The sequence below is a fragment of the Pipistrellus hanaki genome, assembly GCF_964339955.1.
Source record: "Pipistrellus hanaki genome assembly, chromosome: 18".
NCBI lineage: Eukaryota > Metazoa > Chordata > Mammalia > Chiroptera > Vespertilionidae > Pipistrellus > Pipistrellus hanaki.
Window position 1 is genome coordinate 11,736,170 of NC_140520.1, and position 24,743 is coordinate 11,760,912.

Below are 24,743 nucleotides of genomic sequence, written 5' to 3' on the forward strand. Positions count from 1 at the left end.
GTATAAAAAAAAAACCTATACATAAAAGTTAAATCACAAAGCCTAAAGTCATCTGTGTTCTGCAAAAGACACAGGTTGGGAACTCAGTTGCTCGGTTCCACACACCCAGGGACACATCGGGATCGGGTTGAGACCACTTTAAAGTCCACGCTGACCTCCAGATTATCTTCTGGAGCTCGGTAACTTCCTGCCAACACTGCGCAAGGCTTAACCCTCTCCACCTGAAAACAAAGGTTTACATCCTTTGGCTCTCCCGCTATCAGTTCAGCAAAGGTTCAAATGAGAGGGGCTGTGGAGCTGAACGAAGGCGAATCCCACTGAAGGAATAAATATGCCAAACGCGGCAGGCCCGCCCCCTTACGTCCCCCACGGGCTCCCAATTGGCTCCAGATTGGTGTTCCAGCTTGCCCGTCGCCTCCATAAACCCCACCTCCAGCCAGCGACTATTGGTAGATCGTTACGTCATTGCCCCATCTACCTCACTCCTATTGGTTCCCATGAGCAGGGGCGGCAGCGACGTCACAGGCCAGGGCCGCCATTTTAACCGAGCAACCCTAGTGACAGGAGCCGGAGCAGCAGCGCAGGCTGTCCCCATTTCCCCTCCCCCTTCCCTTCTCCGTTTGACTTCCCGGGCCCCTTACACTCCACAGCCCCGGCCCCGCCATGTCTCAGAAACAAGAAGAGGAGAACCCTGCGGAGGAGACCGGCGAGGAGAAGCAGGTGAAATGGAGGGGGTGCGGGCGAGCGAGCCGGGGGCGACCGTGATGGGGCGGGAGACGGTCTCCCACCGGTGCGGATTGGTTGCCCTGAGCTCAGGCTCTGCAGGGGTTGGCCATTTCTTGCGTCACGCCGAGTGAGCTTCAACGCGACTTGCTGCTTTGGCGCTGGTTGGTTGGGTCGGTTGTCAGTCAGTGCCTTACCCTTCCTCATTGGCCAGTAAGCCTACCGCTCAACTCATTCAAGCTGTGCTGTAATTGGCCGAGCTTGGGCGTGGAGGCGGGTGTTAGGAAAGACTGGGTGAATGAAAGGGGGCTGGTGGTCCCTGGATGTGATGAGTATTATTCGTTATTAGGGGAAAATAACGACTACCAGGCTGGGGCCTGCATCCTAAATCCTTCGGAAGATACAGGTTGAGGTAAAGACGTTTCGGAAAAGGACCAGCATTGGGGGAAGGGAGAAGAGTAATTCTTACCCTGGTTAGTTAAAGGCGGCAACTTTATCAAGATAACCTGTTGTGACGATTGGGGATGGTCTGTTGTCCATCTTCTGGGAGGACGGGACAAGACTGAAGAGGAATGAAGTCCCGTACAGAATAATAGAGGTTAAATTTAGAAAAGACAATCAAGAGAGTCGTGACAAGAAAGACGCCACTCTATCACCCTATTTCCCCCATACTTCCAAGGCAGCGAGACTTCGTTCACCCGCAATTCTGTGATGAAAACACGCCAATTAGACCTCCTCTTGGGGGTTGTATTTGACTTACAGCATTTAGTACTGGGTTTAGACGCGCATGAAATGCACCTGTTGTTATATCTGTGCCGGAATACCAAGGAGAGGTAATATGATCCCACCAAGAAGAGCCAAGAGTGGCTTTAGATTATTCTAAAAAGTTACGGAAGGAAAGGGCAGTGAGGCCCACACAAAGCGAGGAGCGTAGACCGTGGGAGCCGCTGCAAGCCGTTTGCGCTCTTGTCATGCTCCCCAAACTGCCATCACTTGCCCCGCTAGGGTTGGTGTTTACGTTTTGGCAAAAACTGGGTAAATACTAGTGAACCTACTGCATCTTAATTTCCCCCAGATTGAAAATAGGGTCATTTTCATCTCTGTTTACCTATCAACTCCCTGCCACATGTTTATGGAAATGCTGAAGCAATGTCCTCTCATTACTGAGGTGGAGATTTTTTGAGAAGGCTGCGTGGTAGCTGTGGCCGCCTCCACAGAGAGACTTCTCAGATGACTATCTTAGATTCTAAATAAGGAGGGAGCATTTCAGCAGCATTATCTATCCCTTTTGCTTTCCCATTTGACCAGTACTGTGTGTTAGGAGCAGCCAGGGTACTTTCCTACTCATCATGTGTCACCAGAAAGCCTTGGCTGGTTCTGTCCTCTCTTTGTCTTCCCCAGCTTCTGTGCTGAGTGAGCTATAGCTTGCCCTGTGATTAACGTATTGTGTTTAGGTATTACCTTTAACCCAGTACAGGTCACCGAGGTGGTTCCCTGGGTAGAGCACCTTGTCTCTTCTTCTCACAGTACAGTGTTCTCGAGCTTTAGGGATTTGAACAAAGGTCTGGCTTTATTTGAGAGTAGAGTGGAAATAGCATGTTGACAAGTAAGTGGGTCTTCAGGAAAAAATAGTATAAAGATTATCAAATATTATTCTTTAATTTTATCTGCCTATTTGTTCCTTCCAGGACACACAGGAGAAAGAAGGTATTCTCCCTGAGAGAGCTGAGGAGGCAAAGCTAAAGGCCAAATATCCAAGCCTCGGACAGAAGCCTGGAGGCTCCGACTTCCTCATGAAGAGACTCCAGAAAGGGGTATGGGACACAGTCTCTTCTTTGGAGCCAAAGGGCATGAGCTCTATAGAGGCGCTACTGAATGCTGACCTGGAAGCCTTGTTATTTGTTGGGCAGCAGTGGAAAGGAGTTAGAAACTTATGATGAGCAAAACAGATTATTATAAGTCTCTGCTATGGTATCTTCTGGTTTATCTTCTGGTTCCCCATATAGGACAGTAAGACTTTATGTAGGGGCATTTGGCTATGGGGGATTAGAGGGGTAATGGAAGGATGTTAGAGACTGGAACACTGGTCGCACTAGGCATTTGCCTTTTTGGATAGTGGGAATTTTAAGACTGTGTTTTTTAGAATTAGAGCTATATGTTATAGATGTGTCATTTCAGAAAAAGATCAAACCATCTGTCCTACTGACTTCCTGAACTTAAAATGAATAGTTTTATTCAGACCCTTAAAGTTAGCACTCGCCATTTACTCCTTTCTGTCCAGAGTGGTTCTCCTCACCAAGGGAGAATCTACCGTCACAGCCATCTAGCTCCATCCCAGAGGTACCTAAACCTACTGAGGGATTGGGAACCATTAAGCCGGAGTGTATTCCTCTGCGGGTGAAATGGAGAGTGAAATAGACCCGGGAAGGATCCCAGTTGTTGAGTCTTAGCCACAGATGATGATGTGATGCTGATTTGCAGTTTACCTCGCTGTAGGCGAGGCAGGCATGGGCAGGTTTCACAGCCATGGAACCTGTGGAGGCAGTGGGAGGCAGAGGAAAAGTACATTATCCTCATGAGCAAGCCCGGTTTCTGAGAAAACACTTTGCAATTCTAAGATTGGCTGGAGGTTGGTCTGCTATTTGCTAGGGTAGCCCCAGATTAATCCTTCTTTATATCTGTTTTCCCAGCTCCAAATCTGTTGGTGACTAATAGGTCCTCAGTAAGCCTTTAGGTATAAATCAATCATTTTGTTGAACCATTTTGTGCTGATGAGGCTACAAATGATGTGGGTACAAAGGATGTAATGTGGCTATTTCTTAACTCCAAAAACCTATACTCTAGCTGGGAAACTGCTTACCTACATTTGGGGAGAAGACACAAGTACATGTAGGTGTTACCTTTAACCCAGCTGTGTGTGCATGAGATTAATCATGAGAGACTTGAAAGATCTGAGAGTGGATGCGGATTTGCAGTGGATGTGGGTCTCCTTGTTTTTGCGGATGGCCAGGGCTCCCCGCTCACCTAAACCTTCCTCTTGTCTCCTAGCAAAAGTACTTTGACTCAGGAGACTACAACATGGCCAAAGCCAAGATGAAGAATAAGCAGCTGCCAAGTGCAGGACCAGACAAGAACCTGGTGACTGGCGACCACATCCCTACCCCGCAGGATCTGCCCCAGAGAAAGTCGTCGCTCGTCACCAGCAAGCTTGCGGGGTAACCTGGCCCCTCTTTTCCCCTTCCTCACCCACTGGACTTTATATGTCATAGGCAGGACTGGAATGGGCACCTAGCTAGAGAACTTCCCAGCTTGCTAGCCAGCAATGACTGTGATTCAGCTGGGTGCTGCTGAGAAGGTAATGTGTGTGTGGGAGAGGGGCTCTGAGTTCATTTCTTTGGTTAAATTGGTAATTCCGCACCCTCACCATAGCCCAGAAGTAGGAGACTAGGATTGAGTAATACTGCAAACTTTTTTCCTTCTGTACAAGAAACTGGGGAGACGTGATGTGTGTTTTTTTTTCCCGGAAGAGACTATCTCAAAATTGATTAGGCTAAGCCTTGGGAATAATGTGGCAGGTTTTAACATCCAAGGCTAACCTGACATTATTGGGAAAGGTAGATTGAATGAGATCGTTTTTCTGTGCTTCTAAGTGTTTCGTCTTAGGCTGCTATTGCTTCATGTTTCCATTATGGCAGGTTTAGAGAATCCTGAAAAAAGAAAAACTGATTTGCTTGCCTAAAACTACAATGCCCACTTAACCTCCCTTAGTGTCTCTTACAGTTTGCCCTGGCTCTTAATGTAAAGATTGGAAAACATTGTATGAAAGGGGCGCTCGCTCGCTCGCTCGCTTTCTCTTTCTCTCCTCCTTTCTCTTTCTCCCAGCATGTTGCTTTTAAAAGCATTGTGGGATAGCGGAAGGAGCACTGGTTTAGGAGTCAAGATATCTGGGTTTGGGTCTAGTTCTATGTAGAAGTGATATGTAACCTTGGGGAAGTCATTTAGCCTCTCAGAATTTATTTTGTCATCTGTAAAATAGAGTTGAATATGGATAAAATTGATTCTGACTTTAGACTTCTATAACTGGCAGTTGAAAAACTCTGCTATTGTTTGTAAAGCTAATGAGGCAGGCCCATCAGTTATCTGCCTACACAGGGGAACCATTTGAAGACTACCTGGGGAGAGAGGAAGTAGAGATTGGGGCAGGGGGAGGGAGGAATGAATTCAGGCAAGAGGGCCTCATAAATATCATGGTGATAGGGTCAAGAAAACAATTCTAAGAAGCTAGCCATGGAAGCTTCTGCCTCTGCTCAACCCACTTTCCTAGCCTGCAGTCTGCAACCCTGCTGCTAAAAAACCTGCTCCGGCAGCCTAGCTGTGGGCCTGCGGAAACACGCTCAATCTTGCACATATGGAGGCCCACATTTCTGATGTAATCGAATGCCAGGTGTATTGTGTAGGGAGACAAGAAGGAAAGGGATGCACTAAGCTAGCCTCTAGGGCTTAGTACCACAGCACGGCTGGAGTAGCAGGTTCTTCGGAGATAATTCAAGTTGGAGAATGCTGGGGAAGGTGGTTAAGGCGAGAAAAGGAGCCCAGAAATCTCTGCCTTCCTAGAGCTCGGTAACCTGGCACCGTGTGGTGAGAAGAAGCAGTGCTGATTCATGAATGTGTGGAGGAAAGGGTTTGCAGTTGGCCAGCCTCTTCAGTCTAGTTATCACCAGGTTGGCCTGAGTCTTACTGAATGCAACCTGCTAGTTATGATAGGGTCAGGGTGAGAACTAACTGTTCAAGAGAGCAAGATTTTGTAATCCTCTCTTGCCCTCTCGCAAACTCTGAGAGGCCAGAATTTGGCCCAATGAGAACGTCTGATGAACTTGATGGGATGCATGTGTGGGGATGGGATGCGTTCTATACTTCTCTCCTGACCAGCCATTCACTTTTCAGGCTGTCATTCAGATTGGGTAGGAAAGAGTTGGTGAGGAAGGAGTGGAGAGAGCAGGATCCCTGAATTCCTTGGCCCCAGACTCCTCGACTGTCACTTGTAATTGTATATAATTTTTGTGTTTCTTGCTCCATTTCCTCATGCTGTCTTCCTTAGTCTAAAATCCGTGTGGGAAGGGGAAAATGCCGAACATCCTTGTATAGTTTCCTCAACTGTCCCAGCCATGTTGTACATAGATATGTCATGTTATTATATATATAAATATATATATAATTTTGTACGTTTTCTTCATCTCCGATTTTCTCAATTGTGTACTTTTTTCGTTTCTGTCTGAGCCACTTTCTCTGTGAGTCAATTTGAATCCTCAAAACTGAGGTCACAATGCGTCTGGCATTAGGAAGGAATAGAGAAATCAGAAAACTATTGGTCTCTCTCTCTCTTCATCTGGTCATATTCGAGTTTAAGAAAAGACTCAAGCTACATTCTGTGTTTGCCACACGTTGCCACAGCATGAAGTACCTAAGTCCATGGCAAAGAAAAATCCAAATCCAGTTGCTTTGATTAAACCTAGATTATTAATTCCACTCCAAACAAGCTGTGTGTTGTCTGGCCCTGGCCTCCACCCAGTCACCACCTCATCCCTGTGTGCCCGCAGTCAGTCTCTGCTGCTCTCAGTGACTGTGCTTTGCGTATGAAACTGAGCTGCTCCAAGCCATGAGGCAGCTGCATCCCTATGAGCTTCCAGTCGTTTTGATCTTGTCTAACGAATTGCTTTTCTGTCTTTGTTTTTATGGGTATCTTAAAAAAAGGCAGAGAACGTTTTGTTTTGTGGATAAGACTCAAATTCACTCATTATCTATCTATCTCTACCTCTCTACCTCTCTCCCTCTCAATAATTTTCTATGGATAGGATTGAGGCATATGCTAGGAAGCCTAGTGATTGTTAAGTATAGAAGAGTCATGGAATAGAGACTGGGATGGAATTTAGGTATTTTTCCCTTATTACTTGACAGTGTTTTCTTTTTCTTCTTCTATGTTCATCCGCAGCGGCCAAGTTGAATGATGCTGCCCGGGGCTCCGCCAGATCCTGAGACGCTGCCCCCCCCCCCCCCCCCCCCGGGTCCTGCGCTGGCTCCTGCCCCTCCCTGCATTTGCAGAGGGCTCAGGAGGTGGCTCGGGCACGGGCTGGCGAGGCAGAAGCCCCTGCCCGTCGGTGTCCCAGCGCATGGAGCCCCTTGGGCCGAGCACCAAGACCTTGAACCTTTTTGTTTTCCCTTTTTCCCAAATAACTGTTGGGAGAAATCTCAGAGAAATCCTAGGGAGTGGGGTGGGGCTGGGGAGGTGTTTGAGAGGGTGGGTGGGAGATTTAGGGGAATATGAATTAGGGCTCGGAGTTGATGACATTCCTGACTATCCTTCTTAACCGTGAGGCTGGTGTGAGGGGAAGGAAATGGAGTCAACGAAAGATGTGGGGTTCCAGTTTAACTTTGTAGAAAAATGCAATGTTTGCTTAGACACGGCTGGAGACCTGGTGTCAGGCAGCTCCTCTGGTTCTGCAGAGCCAGCTGGGAATGCAATTAATGTTAATTATGTTCATTGTTCATTTTAAAAAATGTCCTTGAAACAGATTTACTGTGGGGAGAAGGGCAGTGAGTATGGGAGAAAGAGGGCCATGAGCATGGGGAGCCCCACAGAGCCCAGGGGACTTTTTCAGTATTTGAAATTAAAAAAAAAAAAAAAAAAGACCCACAAAAAAAAACCCAAAAAAAAAAACCCAACGCATAAATACTCTGAAGCAGTTGGTGTGTTTTATTGGGGTTGGGGAAAGGGAAGGAAAGGAAGATACCATTCAGGGAAGTAGCTGGGGTGTGGCCCTACGTTTTTTAAAGATCCTCTTAATATAGGATGTGCTTAGACTCTACAACTTCCATCACTTAGGGAGAGGGAACGAGGATGTTGGCATACAGACCGGGGTTTTTCCTGACCCCTGTCCATCCCTTTGTTTCTGTACCTAATACAGATGCATCAACCTCAGGTTTGGGCTCACAAAATGAGGGATTTGAGAGCGTTTGATCTGAACGATTTATTGACACTAAAGCTTAGTCCAGATGAAGCAAAAAAGGAAGCCTACTCTTCCTTTTCAGTCATGTATTCCTTCACAAGTTCTGCTGGTGAAGGAGAAAGGGGACCTCTAGTAATAAGCCAAAAGGAACTTGAGCCTCTCTGCTGTGGCCAGCAGGAGGCACAGTGACTTCTTTCCTCATGTTACCAAAACAATCTCAAGTCCTGCCACTGACAGACGGTAAGACCCGTGAATGTAATATACAAAGGAAACGCGTTACCAAAGTAGAAGCAGACTCCATCCTGTCCCTCCTGGCCCCACCAACATTCACATGTGTTAAATGAAACACCCATTTTGCCCAAGTTTGATTAGGAGAGTTTATCATGGTGTTTTCCCAAATGTGAATGGCTTTTCAAATAAGTGTGCATCAAGGCAGATAAACAGGGCCCGGGAGACAGATAATTTAGAGAAATCTCCATCTTATTGAGGGAAGGGGCTAACTTCTAAACTGGAGAAGAAATGTTGTTCTTGGTGTTTAACTCATTCTCCTTAATGAGCATCTTTCTAAATAAGTTTTCAGTTGAGGTATTCTTGGCTTGCTCGCTCTAAATTTAGCCAGGAGACTGTGATGCATCCTAACCACTGGCTTTTCTGAACAGCATGCTAGACACTGAGTGAGCCAGGTCGTATGGCGCTAGGTTAAAGAAAGGCAGGCCCTGGCCAGGTGGCTCAGTTGGTTGGAGTGTCATACCATATACCAAAAGGTTGAGGATTTGATTCCCAGTCAGGGCACATACCTAGGTTGCAAGTTTGATTCTCTGTTGGAGCATGTACAAGAGGCAACCAATCGATGTTTCTCACATCAATGCTTCTCTCTTTCTCTAAAATCAATAAAACATATCTCAGGGGAGAATTTCTTTTTTTTCTTTTTCTTTTTTTTTTTTAAGCATTCCCTAGCCTGGCCAGCGTGGCTCAGTGGTTGAGCATTGAACTACGGACCAGAAGGTCACGGTTCGATTCCCGGTCAGGGCATATGCCTGGGTTGTGGGCTCGATCCCCAGTGGGGGGCATGCAGGAGACAGCTGATCCGTGATTCTCTCGTCGATGTTTCTATCTTTCCCTCTCCCATTCTCTCTGATAACAATAAAAAAAATATTTTTTTTAAAAAAGCATTCCCTACCATTGTGGGGATCATTGTCTATCTGGAAGAAAATGTATGAAAAAGTTCATATACTTCAAAAGCTAGGATATATACACTGTATACACAGGGTGGAGCAAAAGTAGGTGTATAGTTCATATGGAAAATAAAACAGTAAATAATATAAGAATACAGCTGTTTTAAGTATTCACAACTATAAACCTACTTTTGCTTCACCCTGTATGTCCTAAACCAATCCTCTACTTTTTAAGCATATTCCTGGTTTGTGTAGATACAGCTGGGCAGTGAGGTCAGGGAGGCTGAGTGGGATCATTCAGTTAGTGCGATTTCATTTTATTTTTATTTTATTTTATTTTATTTTTTAAAATATATTTTACTGATTTTTCACAGAGAGGAAGAGAGAGGGATAGAGAGTTAGAAACATCAATGAGAGAGAATCATCAATCAGCTGCCTCTTGCACACCCCCTACTGGGGATGTGCCCACAACCAAGGTACATGCCCTTGACTGGAATCGAACCCGGGACCTTTCAATCCGCAGGCCGACGCTCTATCCACTGAGCCAAACCGGCCCCAGCTAGTGCGATTTCATTTTAATACAGGTAAGGAAATGGAGGTGTAGAAATAAGTTACTTATAAGGTGGCAAAGCTAGTTTACGAAAGAGCTTGAGAGTTAGTATCTAAGCTTCTATGGGATTTTTCTATTATTCCTGGCTTCCCTGGTCCTTCGTTTGTGGCTATCTCTATTTCAGTTTAAACCTTGCCATTTCTTGGTTTTTCACTCCCTTACTGCAGGCAGCCAAGGCAGACCGATTCTGCAGTGCTTCAAGTAGCTGTTCCTGACAGTGTTTTGGTTAGGTATTTTCTAAAATCTTCATTGCAGCCGGGACTGGTTTGGCTCAGTTGAATAGAGCGTCGGCCTGCGGACTGAAAGGTCCCAGGTTCGATTCCGGTCAAGGGCATGTATCTTGGTTGCGGACACATCCTCAGTGGGGGGGGTGCAAGAGGCAGCTGATCGATGATTCTCTCTCATCGATGTTTCTAACTCTGTGTCCTTCTCAATTCCTCTCTGTGTAAATCAATAAAATATATTTTTAAAAAAATAAAAGCTCAAGTCCTAACCAGGAAGATGGGCACCCAAATACAATCCTACATAATAAATAAATAATAAAAATAAAATAAAATCTTCATTGCAAATTGTGGATCAAGGGTTCTTCTCCAACTTGGTTGAGTGATGGTTGTGCTGACAAGCATCTTGGCCATCCAAAATGCAGGGTGATATTATTGTTCGGTGGCATTTATTTTAAGCTGCTGTGGCCTGAGCATTGACAATACAGGCAAAAGGAAAAGTCTAGTTGCATTGAGGGTATCTACAGTGAGCCAGCGCCACCCACACAAACAGCCCTGTGTGGCTAGTGCCCTCTGCTGGGTCTTGAGGGAAGTTAGCAAGGAAAGGGAAGATTTCTCCCTTGGGAAGCCGAGACATGACAGTGGCATACAAATAAAAGCAAATTAATGTAGTTTCAAGCAGAATTTCAAGAGCAAAGGGAGCCCTAACTGGTTTGGCTCAGTGGATAGAGCATCAGCCTATGGACCGAAGGGTCCCGAATTCAATTCCAGTCACGGCCCCCTCGCCCCAAAAGAAAAAAAAAAAAGCTAAGGGAAGGAGAGTCAGATGTGTTGTTAGCTGGATTTTCTTAGAGGCAGATGACTAATAAAAGATAAGGAGGGGTGTGCTTTCCCTCAGGGGCACACCTGCCTTTCTTCACTCTCAGGCTTTACTTTTCTGACCTGAACACTCAGGGTCCCCAACCAGGGAAGCAATGGGCGGCGCCAGTTCGTCCCAAGCTGAAACCCTGAACTTGTCTCCGAGGCCCCCTTTTCTCTGACTTTTCATGAAGCAACAGCAGCCCCACCTAGGCTCTCCTGTTGCTTCTTCAATGCTAAGCTCTTGTTTCTCTGTCCCCAGCTTTAATATACTCTCAAAATAAAATAAAAAATAGATAAGGGGAGGCCTCCCATGCTTGGACAGAAATATTTTAATTCAAAAATAATTGTTGCCCTGGCCAGTTTGGTGCAGTTTGTTGAGTGTCATCCTGTGAACCAAAAGGTTCCATTCCCAGACAGGTCATATGCCCAGGTTGTGGTTCAGTCTCTGGTTGGGGTATGTACGGGAGGCAACCTATCCGTGTTTCTCTCTCACACATTGATATTTCTCTCTCCCTCTCCCTTTCTGTCTCTCTAAAAATCAATTAAAAAAAAAACCAGCCGAAACCGGTTTAGCTCAATGGATGGAGCGTCGGCTTGGGGACTGAAGGGACCCGGGTTCGATTCCGGTCAAGGGCATGTACCTTGGTTGCGGGCATGTCCCCAGTAGGGGGTGTGCAAGAGGCAACTGATGGATGGCTCTCTCTCATCGATGTTTCTAACTCTCTATCTCTCTTTCCCTTCCTCTCTGTACAAAATCAATAAAATATATTAAAAAAAAAAAACAAAAAAAAAACCCCAAAGGTTGAACACTCACTGTGCCATTGGAGATATTCCCATAGCTGTTATTGGGCAGGTGAACAATGTAAGAAATGGTATATGCCCTGGAGGAAATTGAGGCCTCATAGAGACAACGCCTCTAAATATAACACAAGATAGCATGTGATTATTCAAACAGTGGTAAAATATTTCTGAGAAGGTACAATCCAGAAGGCTGGTATCATTAGGTAAATATTAGTGGAGGAAATGGAAATTGAACTGGGCCTTGAAAGATGGGCAGTACCCAAATAGTCTAGTCCAATTGTCATTGAATAAGCTCCCATAATATGCCAGGCACTGTGCTAACATATAAGATGTGTGATATGTGGGCGCTTCTTTCAAGGAGATTATACTCTGGTGGAGAAACTACACGAAGAAATCAGACTGCAGTGTTAAACTTGCAGCAGTAGAGGCCTGCCTACACAGACAATTGCTAAATGTTTTGAGAGCTTACCAAGTGTCTAGCCCCATGCTATGGGTTTAATTTACAGCATCTCATTTAACCCTCAAGGATTCTATAAAGTAGGTAGTGTTACTGTTGCTATTATACAAATGGCACAACTAAAACAGTAACTTGCCCAAGCCACACAGCTTCTGAGAGTGAAGACAGGATTCTCTGCGTTGCCCGCAGGGTGGGGGAGGGAAAACAGTGGTCAGGAAAGGTTTCATGATGTAAGCTCTGAAGGATGAACAGGGTTTCTCCAGAAAGGTAAGTGAAAATGGACATTTTGGTAGAGGAACCAATACTTAGAGAAGAATGAGACGGTGTGGAATCTGGTGTTTCAGCAGGACCAGGATCGAGTGAGTCCTGGGGAGTAGATGAAGGCCAGGTCAGGAAGGCAGACAGGAGAGCTGGTCCAGTCTGTGTTGTAGATAGGTTGCATTGTCCCATGCACCAATAAGTCACTAGTTTGATTCCCAGCCAGGGCACATGCCTGGGTTGCAGGCTCAATCCCCAGTGTGGGGGTTTGTAGGAAGCAGCTAATTGATGTTTCCCTCTCCCTTTCTCTCTAAAATCAATAAAAACTTTTGTTTGTTTTTCAGAAAGAATACAACAGGAAGAGCAAGTTAGATAGGAAGATAATGAGTTAGTTCCTTTTTGCAGAAGGGTTGATTTGAGGTGACTATAGGACATCGAGGATTAGATGGTCAATAAATTATTGGATCTTTAAGTCTAGAAGAAGTCAAGATAGTAGATTCTGCCCTAGCTGGTTTGACTCAGTGGATAGAGCATCAGTCTGTGGACTTGAAAGGTCCCAGGTTCAATTCCAATCAAGGGCACATGTCTGGGATGCAGACTTGATCCCCAGAAGGGGGCATGCAGGAGGCAGCCACTCAGTGATTCTCGCATCATTGATGTTTCTATCTCCATGTCCCTCTCTGAAATCAATAAAAATATATATATTTTTTTAAATATAGTAGATTCTGTGGACTTCAAGATATATCAGTAAAGCCATGAAAGTGAAAGCACTTAGAACAGAAGATTGTAGAGCTCACCCTGATGAGAGCTAACATCCGAAAGGAATAGAGAGAAAGACCCAATAAAGTAGGAGAATGAGGAAATATGGTGTGAAGGACAGTATAATGGAGGAACGCGATCAGTCCACAATGTAAAGTGCGATTGGAGGGTATATAAAGTCAGAAATGAGACTCTCACCTGTATTGTTAAAAAGTGCCCAAAATGTTCAGCACAAAATTTGTCAGAATTATGACTTAACAAGTATGTATCTACTTTTTGTACTTTTCAAGATGTTGGCAGAGATCATTTAAATTTCAAAAACATTAAAATCACTGTTTTTTAAAATGGACTGAAGGGTGTCCAAATGATTTGGCAATTAGTCACCTTTTTGAGACAAGTTTCATTGGGTTGGTAGAGGTAAAATCTTGCTTACAGAACTGAGTGGTGTGAGAAGGTTTTGTCGTTGTTTTAGGATAGGAATGACTTAAGCACATTTATTGACTGGGTGAAAGGAGCAAGTAAAAGCTGAAGCTCCATAGAAAAGGACAGTAACCGAAAAGGGTCCTTCTGCAGAGGAGCGGTTGATACTGGAGCTCAGCTGGACATGGTTAATTAAAACAACAGTTCAACAAACGTTTGTTGAGCACTTAAGTGCCAGCCACTGTACAAGGCGAGGTCATGGGGTTATTTAGTCAGGAAGCCAGATGAGTGAGACATTGGATGCACATACATACACACCCATACCCAGGCAACTGGGTATTGTTAGAGAATATATATACAGGGTGTCCCCCAAAAATGTATTCACACTTTGAATAATTATTAATTCCAATGGGTTAAATCTGAAAAGAAAGAAGCATCAATTGAGCTATCAGCTGAAAAGTGTGTATACATTTTTGGAGCACCCTATATAATCAGGAGCAGAGGAGATCTGTTACTGTGTAGATCCTGGATCATGATTTGTGATGTGAAGTGGACTGACAGGGGAGCAAAGAGACGAAAGGTGCTGGTAAAAGACAATTCAAGGATGCCAGCTGGTTCAGACTGGCTAAGAAAAGTATGGTAGCCTGGCTGGTGTGGGTCAGTGGTTGAGCATCGACCCAGGAACCAAGAGGTCATTGGTTTGATTCTTGGTCAGGGCACATGTCCAGGTTGTGGGCTTGATCCCCAGTGGGAGCCATGCAAGAGGCAGCCAATTAATGATGCTCATCATTGATATTTCTATTTCTCTATCCCTCTCCCTTTCTCTCTAAAAATCAATAAGAGTATATATATATATATATATATATATATATATATATATATTTTTTTTTTTTAATATATATTTTATTGATTTTTTTACAGAGAGGAAGGGAGAGAGCTAGAGAGCTAGAAATGTCGATGAGAGAGAAACATCAACCAGCTGCCTCTTGCACACCCCCTACTGGGGATGTGCCCGCAACCAAGGTACATGCCCTTGACCAGAATCGAACCTGGGACCTTTCAGTCCGCAGACCAATGCTCTACCGCTGAGCCAAACCGGTTTCGGCTATATATATATATATATATATATATATATATATATATATATATTTAAAGTATGGTAAACTCTGGTCAAAAGAGAAATTTTGATAAGGTCAAAGAGCAGATGATTAAGCCGGAAGCTCAGGACACAGTAGTAGTCAAAATGATGTTAGAGATAAGATAGAACTCTCCCATTTAATGATAAGACACTTAGAAGTGGGGTAAAGGTGAAGGTCACTGGAGTGTTAAGGAAAGAACTAAGCAAGTTCCTACATCCAGCTTTGAAAGTAGGTGGCTCATGTATTTGGGGTTTTGTTCTATTACTGCTTGTTAAATCCAACAGTGCTTTTTGTATAAAAGGAAAACTAAAGTTTAGAAAATAACAAAAAAGGAGTGCTACATCAATAATATATATTTCGATTAAAAGACTGAATAGAATTTACACAGTACACGAACTTTTCTCAAATTATATTAGCTAGGTCTACATACGCACCAACAAGCATCATTCTTGATTTAGTGCCAGCTACTTACTTCAGAGTCCCAAACTCAGTAACACCAAACTTGTACCTATGCTAGAATATTTCTATTTTTCATTTGGAGATGAAACTCTCACGGTAGCCGAGACCGGTTTGGCTCAATAGATAGAGCGTCGGCTTGGGGACTGAAGGGTCCCAGGTTCGATTCCGGTCAAGGGCATGTACCTTGGTTGCGGGCATATCCCCAGTAGGGGGTGTGCAAGAGGCAGCTGATCGATGACTCTCTCATCGATGTTTCTAACTATCTCTCTCCCTTCTTCTCTGAACAAAATCAATAAAATATATTTAAAAAACAAACAAACAAAAAAAAAACCTCTCATGGTAGAAATTCAAACATTCAGACCTCGGAGGGATTTTTTAAATTATTTTTTCTTTTTTGTAGAGGCCACTTACTGTTGCTAAAATCACCTAATATGGAAATCACCTCCTGGAATAGACGGAGGAAAGTCCTGGCATCTTTCAGGGTCATGAGTTCTGCTCTGGTGCATGTCTGAAGCGTCTTTTATGACTAGGAACGCCTGAGTCACCCCTCAGACTTCCCCCCATTGCATTTCTGAGTCATTTCCTTTTCCAGTGACCCTAACTGGGTACAGCTAAGACTGAAAAGTCCTCACGTACAGGGTTTTGGGACTGAAGGGCCATTAGAGATCGTTTTGTTCAATGTTCTCGTTTACAAATGGTGACACTGAGGCCACCACCCCTGTCAGGCGCCTTTCCTATACCCACCGCCTTCCTTAGGAGAAGCGAATTTCACAGCAGATGTGGGACTTGGGTTAGATTTATTATTGTTAGAAGTAAACTAAGTAAATAAATACTTGGGTTGAAAGTTTGGGAGGAACTCAGGGCCCAAGGACCTATCACTGGGCCCTGAGCAGGGAGAGGACTCCTGCAGGACCTGCATCTTCCAGCTCAGGCTTTCAGCCCTGGGGCTGCTGACATTTTGGACCAGATACTTCTTTGTTGTGAGGTCTGTACTGTGTGGGTTTTGGTTTTGGTTTTGGTCCTGCGTGTTTTAGGATAAATATTAACAGCATCTCCTTCCTCTACCCACCAGAGGCTCAGTCAGGACTATCAAAAAGTCCCCACACAGCCGAAACTGGTTTGGTTCAGTGGTAGATCATTGGTCTGCGGACTGAAAGGCCCCATGTTCGATTCCGGTCAGGGGCATGTATGTTGGTTGCGGGCACATCCCCAGTAGGGTGTGTGCAAGAGGCAGCTGGTCAATGTATCTCTCTCATCGACGTTTTTAGCTCTCTCTCCCTATCTCCCTGTAAAAAATCAATAAAATATTTTTAAAAAATCAACGAAAGGATGTCCTCAGGCGAGGATTAACAACAACAAAATTAAAAAAAAAAAAAAAAGTCCCCACACATTACCAAAGGTCCCTTGGGGTCCCCTGGGTGAGAGTCACGGTGCTGCCTTGAGGAAGGGGCTCTCATTACTCTGGCCTGGGCCCATGTAAGCTCAGCAGTGCCTTTCCTCACTCACACTCCCTTGTCCCCGGCTTCTTTCCCTCAGGGGCCACCACACCGTCATTGGAGGGGATCCTCGGGTCTCTCTCTCTGCCCGAAAGTGGCATCTGCAGTGAAAATGGGAAGCAAAGGTTTCTCTCTCCCCCTCCTGCCCCAGGGGGATCCCCTGACAGGAAAGGAATTTACATAATTGGTTAAAAGAATCCAAAGGTATGCGGGGCTCCGTTCTTAATTGTGACTGTTGTGAATCAAGAAAAGACCTTAAGCCCCTTTCCTACCTGGAGGGTGAACTGGGAGGGGTAATTGAAGGCATTCCAAAGAAATCTTGTGTTTCTGCACAGTCTACCTCCCCACCCCCTCCCAACCCTCAGTAGTTCTCTCTAGTGCCCATATTTAGAACCAAAAGCTTGTGTTGTCATAGACAGAAACCAGATGTTGCTATGGAGATTGGTTTAAACACGCCCCAGAGCATGGCTCCAGCTGAGTGGTAGGGGTGAACAGCAGTTCTTGCTGGGACCTGTGTTTTTCTTAATTTCCTGTTACCTTTCCTCTGCTATCCTTCCACATTTTGCTTCTCATTTCTGCTACCAGATGCCACTTCCCACTAACCCCTCACCCGAGGGTATTTTTCCATTGATTTTTAAGGAGTGGAATAGAGAAGGAAAGAGAAAAGCATCAATGTCACGGCCTAGGCAGCGGAGAAGCCTGCAACCTAGATCCGTGCCCTTGACCGGTATTGAACCCTGGGACCCTTTGGTCTGCAGGCTCTAGCCACTGAGCCAAACCGGCCAGGGCCCCACTGTTCTTGAACAGCTCCTTTGCCTCAAGAAGTCACAATTTTAAGACTAGAATTACTTAGTGTCTTTTAGCCCATTCACCTGTCATAGGATAATTATAATACAAATGGAGTGACCGAAGAGCAGAATTGTGGGGGAAGGGTGGTTGTTTTGCTTTTTGTCTTTGTTGTACTCAGCTGTTTCGGAGAAACAAATCTGAGCATCTGATCTCTCTATCTGCAATCTGAAATGAAAGGCGCAGGAAGAAAGGACAAGACAAAGCCACCCTTAGCCAGCTGAAATGAAAGAGTACAGAGGAGGCGGAATGCTGTCTGGGCCTTTGACTGTGTCCGTGGAACAGGCTGGGGCTTGTTCCTGCTAGAGATTCTGTGCATGGCGCCTGTTGAATTATTTTTTGGGGAAAAATAAACTAGAAACGCGGTCTTTTCAAATACTAGACAGTAGGACAGGTAGTTCCACCCCTGGAGGCAGGTGAGATTTCTCTTCCTCAGCCTGGCTTCACTGTAGGCGATGTTCCTGCTGGAGGCCTCGACTCCTCCCAGCCACTGAGGACATGGCGAAAACATGCCCCGTGCACTTCCACCTCTGCTCTATGTCACAGCGTAGACGTTACTATCCTATTTTTGTTGTTCATAATCCTCACCCGAGGATATTTTTTCCATTGATTTTTAGAGAGTGGAAGGGAGAGGAGAAAGGCAGAGAGAGAAACATTGCTGTGAGAAACACATGGACTGGTTGCCTCCCTCATGCAGGGTGGAGTCTGCAACCCAGAGGTACTTGCCCTTGAGGAGAATGGAACCTGCAACGCCTCAGTCCTTGGGCCGGTGCTCTAACCACTGAGCGACCGGCTCAGGCTATGCTTTTTTTTTTTTTTTTTTTTACAGGTAGACATTTCATCATTTCATTGTAAAATGGATAGAGAGATAAAATTATGTTGGGCGCCACTTTCTTTGCCGGTGGATGTGGGATTCTTGCAGTGTCGCAAGGAAAAGCATTTCCAAGGATCCAGAGGAGAGGAGGGTTTATTTGGGAAGCAAAATTAAGGGAGTTCCTCCGTGTCCCATCTCTGTTCATATCATCAGGGGAAATCGGGGTCCTAAATGGAGACCATGTCCAGAGATTCTTCCTTAAGGTAAAGATCAGTTCGGCTCAGCATTTGGCAAGTTAGCAGGAGAGGAAGGGGCCGTGGCTGGTGGGAAGAAGACTACTCAATCTTAGCTTTCCTCTTCTCTCCCCGCCCCTCAGCGACTCCTGCCAGCGCTTCTCCAGTCCTAGCTTCTCTGCGTCCTTCACCCCCCACCCCAGGCTGGGTACCCCTGGCCTGAGCGCAGATGGGCGCCAGCGCTGGAGGTCCCGCAGGGCAGAGGGTAAATGGTGCCAGGGAAGCACACTGCAGGGGGCCGGGGCGCAGGCCAGATGCCTGTCCCCACTCACAGCTCTGCGCGCCCAGCTCACATAACGGGTGCCTTCTCAGCGGCGGTGCCAGCCGAGCTGCCCGGAGCCTGGGCACACAGGTTCCATCCCCCTTTCGCTCCTCCCCGCCCCTACCCCAGTTTGCTCTGTCCAAGGCGCAGCCAGCGGTCACATGCTGCTAACAGGGTGTGTGTGTGTGTGTATCTTAGGGCATAGCTCGCAACCCAGCAGCTGGCCTCTTCCACCTCCATCCCTACGGCTGTGCGTGTGTGTGTGTGTGTGTGTGTGTGTGTGTCTGTCTTATGGCATAGCTTGCAACCTGCTGCTAACGGGTGTGTATGTGTGTGTGTGTGTGTGTGTGTATGTCTTATGGCATAGCTTGCAACCTGCTGCTAACGGGGTGTGTGTGTGTGTGTGTGTGTGTGTGTGTGTGTGTCTTATGGCATAGCTTGCAACCTGCTGCTAATGGTGTGTGTGTGTGTGTGTGTTAGGGCATAGCTTGCAACCCAGCGGCTGGCCTCTTCCACCTCCATCCCTGCGGCTGCGTGAGCCACTGTCTCTGGATGTGGCCTCCACCTCCGCTTCCCCCGGCCTCCCTCCTGCCGCTGCCTCTGCCGCCGGTGGCTCTCACAGTGCAGCCGCCCGCAGAGAAACCACAGCTGGAGCTGCACCGCTTCCGCCAGCCGCCAGCCGCAGAGAGAGCCGTCAGCAGAGCTGCTGCTCACCAGGTCCCCACCCCTAGCACCCAAGCACGCAGTGACACAGGCCTGACCCACTCTGACTGTTGGTAAAGCTCCACACCTGGATAATTGTGCAGTGGAACCTCAGCTCTCGAACTTAATTCATTCCGGAAGGCTGTTCCAGAAGTGATTTGTTCCAAAACCAAATCATTTAATTCCATTAGAAATCATGTGTAAATTGAATTAATGCATTCTAGACACACACACACCCCAAAGCAAAAAGCAAAAAAAAAAAACAAAACAAAACAAAAAAACCCACACACACAAAAATTTCACAGTACAATTTCCTGTGATGTTAACACAAGGTTCAGCAGTTAACTGACATGCTTGAACATTCTCTCCTTTGTCTCTTAAAAATTCTCTTTAGCCATCTGGTTTGGCTCAGTGGATAGAGCATCAGGCCTGCAGACTGAGGGTCCCGGGTTCAATTCCAAACAAGGGCACAGGCCCGGGTGGCAGTCTTGATCCCCAGTCGGAGGTTGCAGAAGGGAGCCAATCAATAATTCTCATCATTGATGTTTCTCTCGCTCTCCCTCTCTGAAATCAATAAAAATATATTTTTTTAAAATTTCTTTAAAAAAAAAAAAAAATCCTGGCCGAGTGATTCAGTTGGTTGGAGCATCATCCCCTACACCAAAAAGGTTGGGGGTTTGATTTCTAGTCAGGGTACATATCTGGGTTGTGGGTTCGATTCCTGGTCGGGACGCATGTAGGGGATCAGTGGAGCAACTGATAGATGTTTCTCTCTCAACCCATTCCTCTCTCTAGAAAAAAAGTAAAAAACATATCCTTGGGTGAGGATTAAAAAAATAATAATAAACCAATTGCAGGTTAATATAAGTGACATATTTTCAAAAAAATAGAAAAGTTTTGTTTTACACTTTTATAAGTCTCTTAATACTTGACTTAATTAAAAGTGACTTGAGCCCTGGCCGGTGTGGTTCAGTTGGCTGGGTGTCATCCCGTGTACCAAGCGGTTGCTGATTCTGTCAGCAGTGGACACGAGGGTCTCTGGCTGGAGACAGCCTCTGGCCAGAGACACTACTCTGAGCCCCCAGTTCTTGTCTTGTAGGAATAAATTCAAACGAGACAATAACAGCAAAGGAGGCAGGGGTTTATTTGAAGGAAAGCAATACACTCAAAAAGGACCCGAGTAGGCGGTGCCGCTGGGTGAATCCAAACTGAGTGCCCTGAGTGGGCAGGTCAGCTGTCTGGGATCGAACCAAGTGCCCCTCTTCGTTAGGATTCGGGAAATTTATATCCATAGGCTGGAGTAGGTCTCAATAAGTCTCCCCTCCCTTGTTTCAAAAAAAAAAAAAAAAGTCTATTTAAGTTATAAGGCTGCCTCATCTAGGTGTTAGTTATTCCACTGGTTAGACCACATCCTAGAGAGCTCTGAATCTTCCTGCTCACATAGGGGCCTGCCACCTCCTTTATTTACTTTCAGTTTGCCACGTCTCACACTCATTTCTTCCAAGCTTCAACTGCCCCTCCCCGCTTATAGCTTTCTAATTTCTTACTCTTAACAGTTTGATTCCCCATCAGGACGGGGCATCCAATCGATGTTTCACTCTCACATCGATGTTTCACTCTCACATCGATGTTTCTCCCTCTCCCTTCCTTTGCCCCTAAAAATAAAAAATATATATATTTTAATACTGAGACCGGTTTGGCTCAGTGGATAGAGCATCGGCCTGCAGACTGAAAGGTCCCAGGTTCGATTCTGATCAAGGGCATGTACCTTGGTTGCGGGCACATCCCCAGTGGGGGGTGTGCAAGAGGCAGCTGGTCAACTATGTTTCTAACTATCCCTCTCTCTTCCTCTCTGTAAAAAATAAATATATATATTTAAAAATTTTTTAAATAAAATATATATATATATATATATATATATATATATATATATATTAACATAAAAATAGCTTGGTATTCTTATATGTTTATGCATTTTAATCTGTTTTGGCTGAAGTATTTGGAGAAAACCTGTCCTCATACAGATAATTGAAAAAAGGAGGGAGAGGTATTTTAATACCCTTTTCAAATTATGTTGGCTATTCTCCTTTGATAGTACACCAAACCATAAGTGGTAGTTTCTTTGAGGATAATTATAATGTGGAATTTGAAACCACATCAGTGAACTTTTTGTATTACAATGAAACCCACTGGTCTAGTTTGTGATTTGAATGGATCTTCTTCCCAAGCGTGATCATGCATTGGTCATTTGGAAAATATTGGTTCACTCAGTTATGCAGATATTCCAAATGTTGATATATTTCATTATTCAATATAAAAAATAATCACATTCATTCAAATTACAGCCAGTCCCATCAGCAAAATCTTTAAGTGTTGGGAAATTGCAAAGTTCACTGAATAGATACAGGTTTTCCAAAAGTATAATTTTCATTTGAATTCTCAAATTTTATCATTGGCAACAAATATTATAAGTTGTTTTCCTTTAAGTCTCAGATTCACTGTTCATTTTTTTTTTTAATGTGTTTTGATTTTTAGAGAATGAGGAAGGAAAAGGGAGAGAGAAAGAGAGAAACATGATGTGAGAGGATAACACCGATCAGCTGCCTTCTGCACACCCCTTTCTGGGGGTCGAGCCTGCAACCCAGGCATGTGCCTTGACTGGGAATCAAACTGTGACCTCCTGGTTCATAGGTCAACGCTCAACTACTGAGCCACACGGCCTGGGCTCATGTTGTCAAACAGAATAGTAAATGCCATGCACTCAATAATTGAAGATTAATAAAATTAACCATTTTTGCTGCTTCTTCACTGGCATTCTGAAGTGAAACTGACCCTTTTTTTCATTGCAAGTGTGTGGCAGTAAAGAATACAATGACAACTAGTCCATTGCCTTGATATATGCTAAGGTATCAGCAGTTTTACCCCCATTGCTTTTGCATGATTGGTGAAAAAGGCAAATAATATCTAGTATTGTGAAAATACTTTTGATCTCACGGACCCCGTAAAGGTCTGAGAGTCTGTGTATCCCACTTAGAAAATGGCTGTCTTAGCGGAAACCGGTTTGGCTCAGTGGATAGACCGTCGGCCTGTGGACTGAAAGGTCCCGGGTTCCATTCCGATCAAGAGCATGTGCCTGGGTTGCAGGCACATCTCCAGGGGTGTGCAAGAGGCAGCTGATCAATGATTCTCCTTCATCGATGTTTCTAGCTCTCTATCCCTCTCCTTCTCTGTAAATATATTTTTAAAAAAAGAAAAGAAAATGGCTGTCTTAGATCCTTAGATCTTACAATTTCCTGAGGTAGGAATACTCTCTTCACAGGTGAGCAAGCATACCTGCTACTCAGAAACCAAATCATATGCCCGAGGTCACAGAACTGGAAGAGGGACGGCTGAGTGATTCGATTTTAAAGCCTGTGTCCTCACGCAGCCCTTCTCTCCTGTTCTATTGTATTACAATGAAACCCATTGGTCTCTTTTGCGATTTGAATGGATCCTCTTCCCAAGTGTGATCATGCATTGGTCACTTGGGAAATATTGGTTCACTCAGCTCACGGGTGCTTCCTTGAATAAATACCACACTGTTTTGCTTGTTCGTTTCTTTTTGTTGTTGTTGACAGTATTACATGTCTCCCATTTTCTCCCTTTGCCCCCTGCACCACACTGTTTTGGCTCTGTACCTTTGCAGATGCTCTTCTCTCTGCTTAGAATGTTTTGCCCTGGTGAACACTCACACACAGCTCACACCCACCTCAAAATTGCTTTCTCCTGAGGTAAAGTCAATTGCTCCCTCCTCTGTGTGCTTATGTGTTTTGCTCATTAGTCTAAATTTGGCACCAAATCCGTTGTTTTTCATTTTAATATCATATTTGTCAATTTTTTTCCTCTATGGTTGTTGCTTTTCATATATTAATAACTCTTTAATACCCTGAGGTCACAAAATATTCTATTTATACTACGTGTATTGGTTAATAATGGCAGATTTTGTAATCAAAGAAAACACAATAGTTTCAAGAGAAACATCATGTGCTTTATTCAAACTAATGTCCATCGCTAGCTACACATTCCCCCATCTTTCAGGTGATTTGTGGATACCTTCCCAATAGAACTTTGCTTGTTTTAACGCAAAGTATTCAGAGACACAATTTTCCACTTCTTTATACGTTTTGAAGTGCTGTTCAGAAAGTGCATGTGCCATCGATCAGAACAAGTGGTAATCTGAAGGAGCAAGTTAATACTACCCAGGCAAGATCTTTTAATGTGTCTTTAACTGGTTTTGAAGTGTGTGATGGTGTGACACCATGAAGCAAAATTACTTTGCTGTGTCTTCTGGCCCAGTGGTCGGCAAACTCATCAGTCAACAGAGCCAAATATCAACAGTACAACGATTGAAATTTCTTTTGAGAGCCGAAAACCGACCTCTGTACATGGGCCAGGAAGTTTCAGTCACACGGTACGTGCACACCCGCACGTGGTATTTTGTGGAAGAGCCACACTCTAGGGGCCAAAGAGGAAGATACTGATACTGAGACATAGTATGAGAGAATATAGGAGACAGTAAGAAGTATAAAAAATGAAACTGCAAGAAGTTCAATTAATGATTTTGACACAAAAACATGAAATCAACCTTTTCAGTGTGTCATCAAGAATAATCTTTAAAAGTCCTAGCTGATTTGGCTCAGTGGATTAAAGATTCTCTCTCATCATTGATGTTTCTCTCTCTCTCCCTTCCTCTCTGAAATCAATAAACTATATATTTTAAAAGAATAATCTTTTTTTTAAAAAAAAACGAATAATATTTAGAGATTATTTGTAGTCACAGGGAGAGTGGTTTAGAAAAAGTTATGCACATTTTAGAAACAAGGCAAAAAGATGACATGACCTTTTTTGAAAAAATATATATTTCTTTATTGACTTGAGAGGAAAGGAGAGAGAAATATCAATGATGAGAATCATTGATCAGCTGCCTCCAGAACTATCCTGTACTGGGGATGGAGCCCAAACCCAGGCATGTGCCTTTGGCCAGAATCGAACCTGGGACCCTTCAGTCCACAGGCCGACGCTCTGTCCACTGAGCCAAGTGAGCTAGGGCGACATGATCTTTTAATGCCATGCTAGAGCATTTTCAAGTAAAGTCAGCCTCAGGGTCGCCAGATTATCTTGGGGAATCTAATTTTGTTTGATTAACACCCAGAAGTCTTACAGCCTTCAACAGTGAGAAGGCAGCCCTGGCCAGTGTGGCTCGGTTGGGCGTCATCCTGTGCACCAAGCGATTACCATTTGGATGCCAGGTCCAGAGCACTTGCCTGGGTTGAGGCCCTCACTCCTGTAAGAGGGAGGAGCGCTGGAGGCAGCTGATGGAGGCGATGCTTTCACTTCAATGTTTTTCTCTCTCTCGGTTCCTCTCTCTAAAAGTCAACAAACTATGGTTTTTTAAAAACCTGCT

The 24,743-nt window shown here is 44.7% G+C and overlaps 1 protein-coding gene across 4 annotated transcripts; it reads left to right on the top strand.

The window, feature by feature from the left end:
• Positions 1-513: 513 nt before the first annotated feature.
• On the top strand, positions 514-24,737 carry ENSA (endosulfine alpha). 4 transcript variants are annotated; one of them, XR_014793361.1, is made up of 5 exons: positions 515-720; positions 2,412-2,537; positions 3,772-3,938; positions 6,713-9,776; positions 10,094-13,072. XR_014793361.1 is itself a non-coding variant. In XM_084866115.1 (4 exons), the coding sequence occupies exons 1-4, from the start codon at positions 664-666 to the stop codon at positions 22,621-22,623; spliced, it is 354 nt and encodes a 117-aa protein (XP_084722241.1). In that variant the 5' UTR covers positions 514-663; the 3' UTR covers positions 22,624-24,737. The 4 variants fall into 4 exon arrangements, 3 of the variants coding, with proteins under 3 accessions (XP_084722241.1, XP_084722240.1, XP_084722239.1); XM_084866115.1 differs by lacking the exons at positions 6,713-9,776; positions 10,094-13,072 and adding an exon at positions 22,620-24,737 and having other exon boundaries at positions 514-720; XM_084866113.1 differs by having other exon boundaries at positions 6,713-13,072.
• The last annotated feature ends 6 nt before the right edge of the window (positions 24,738-24,743 follow it).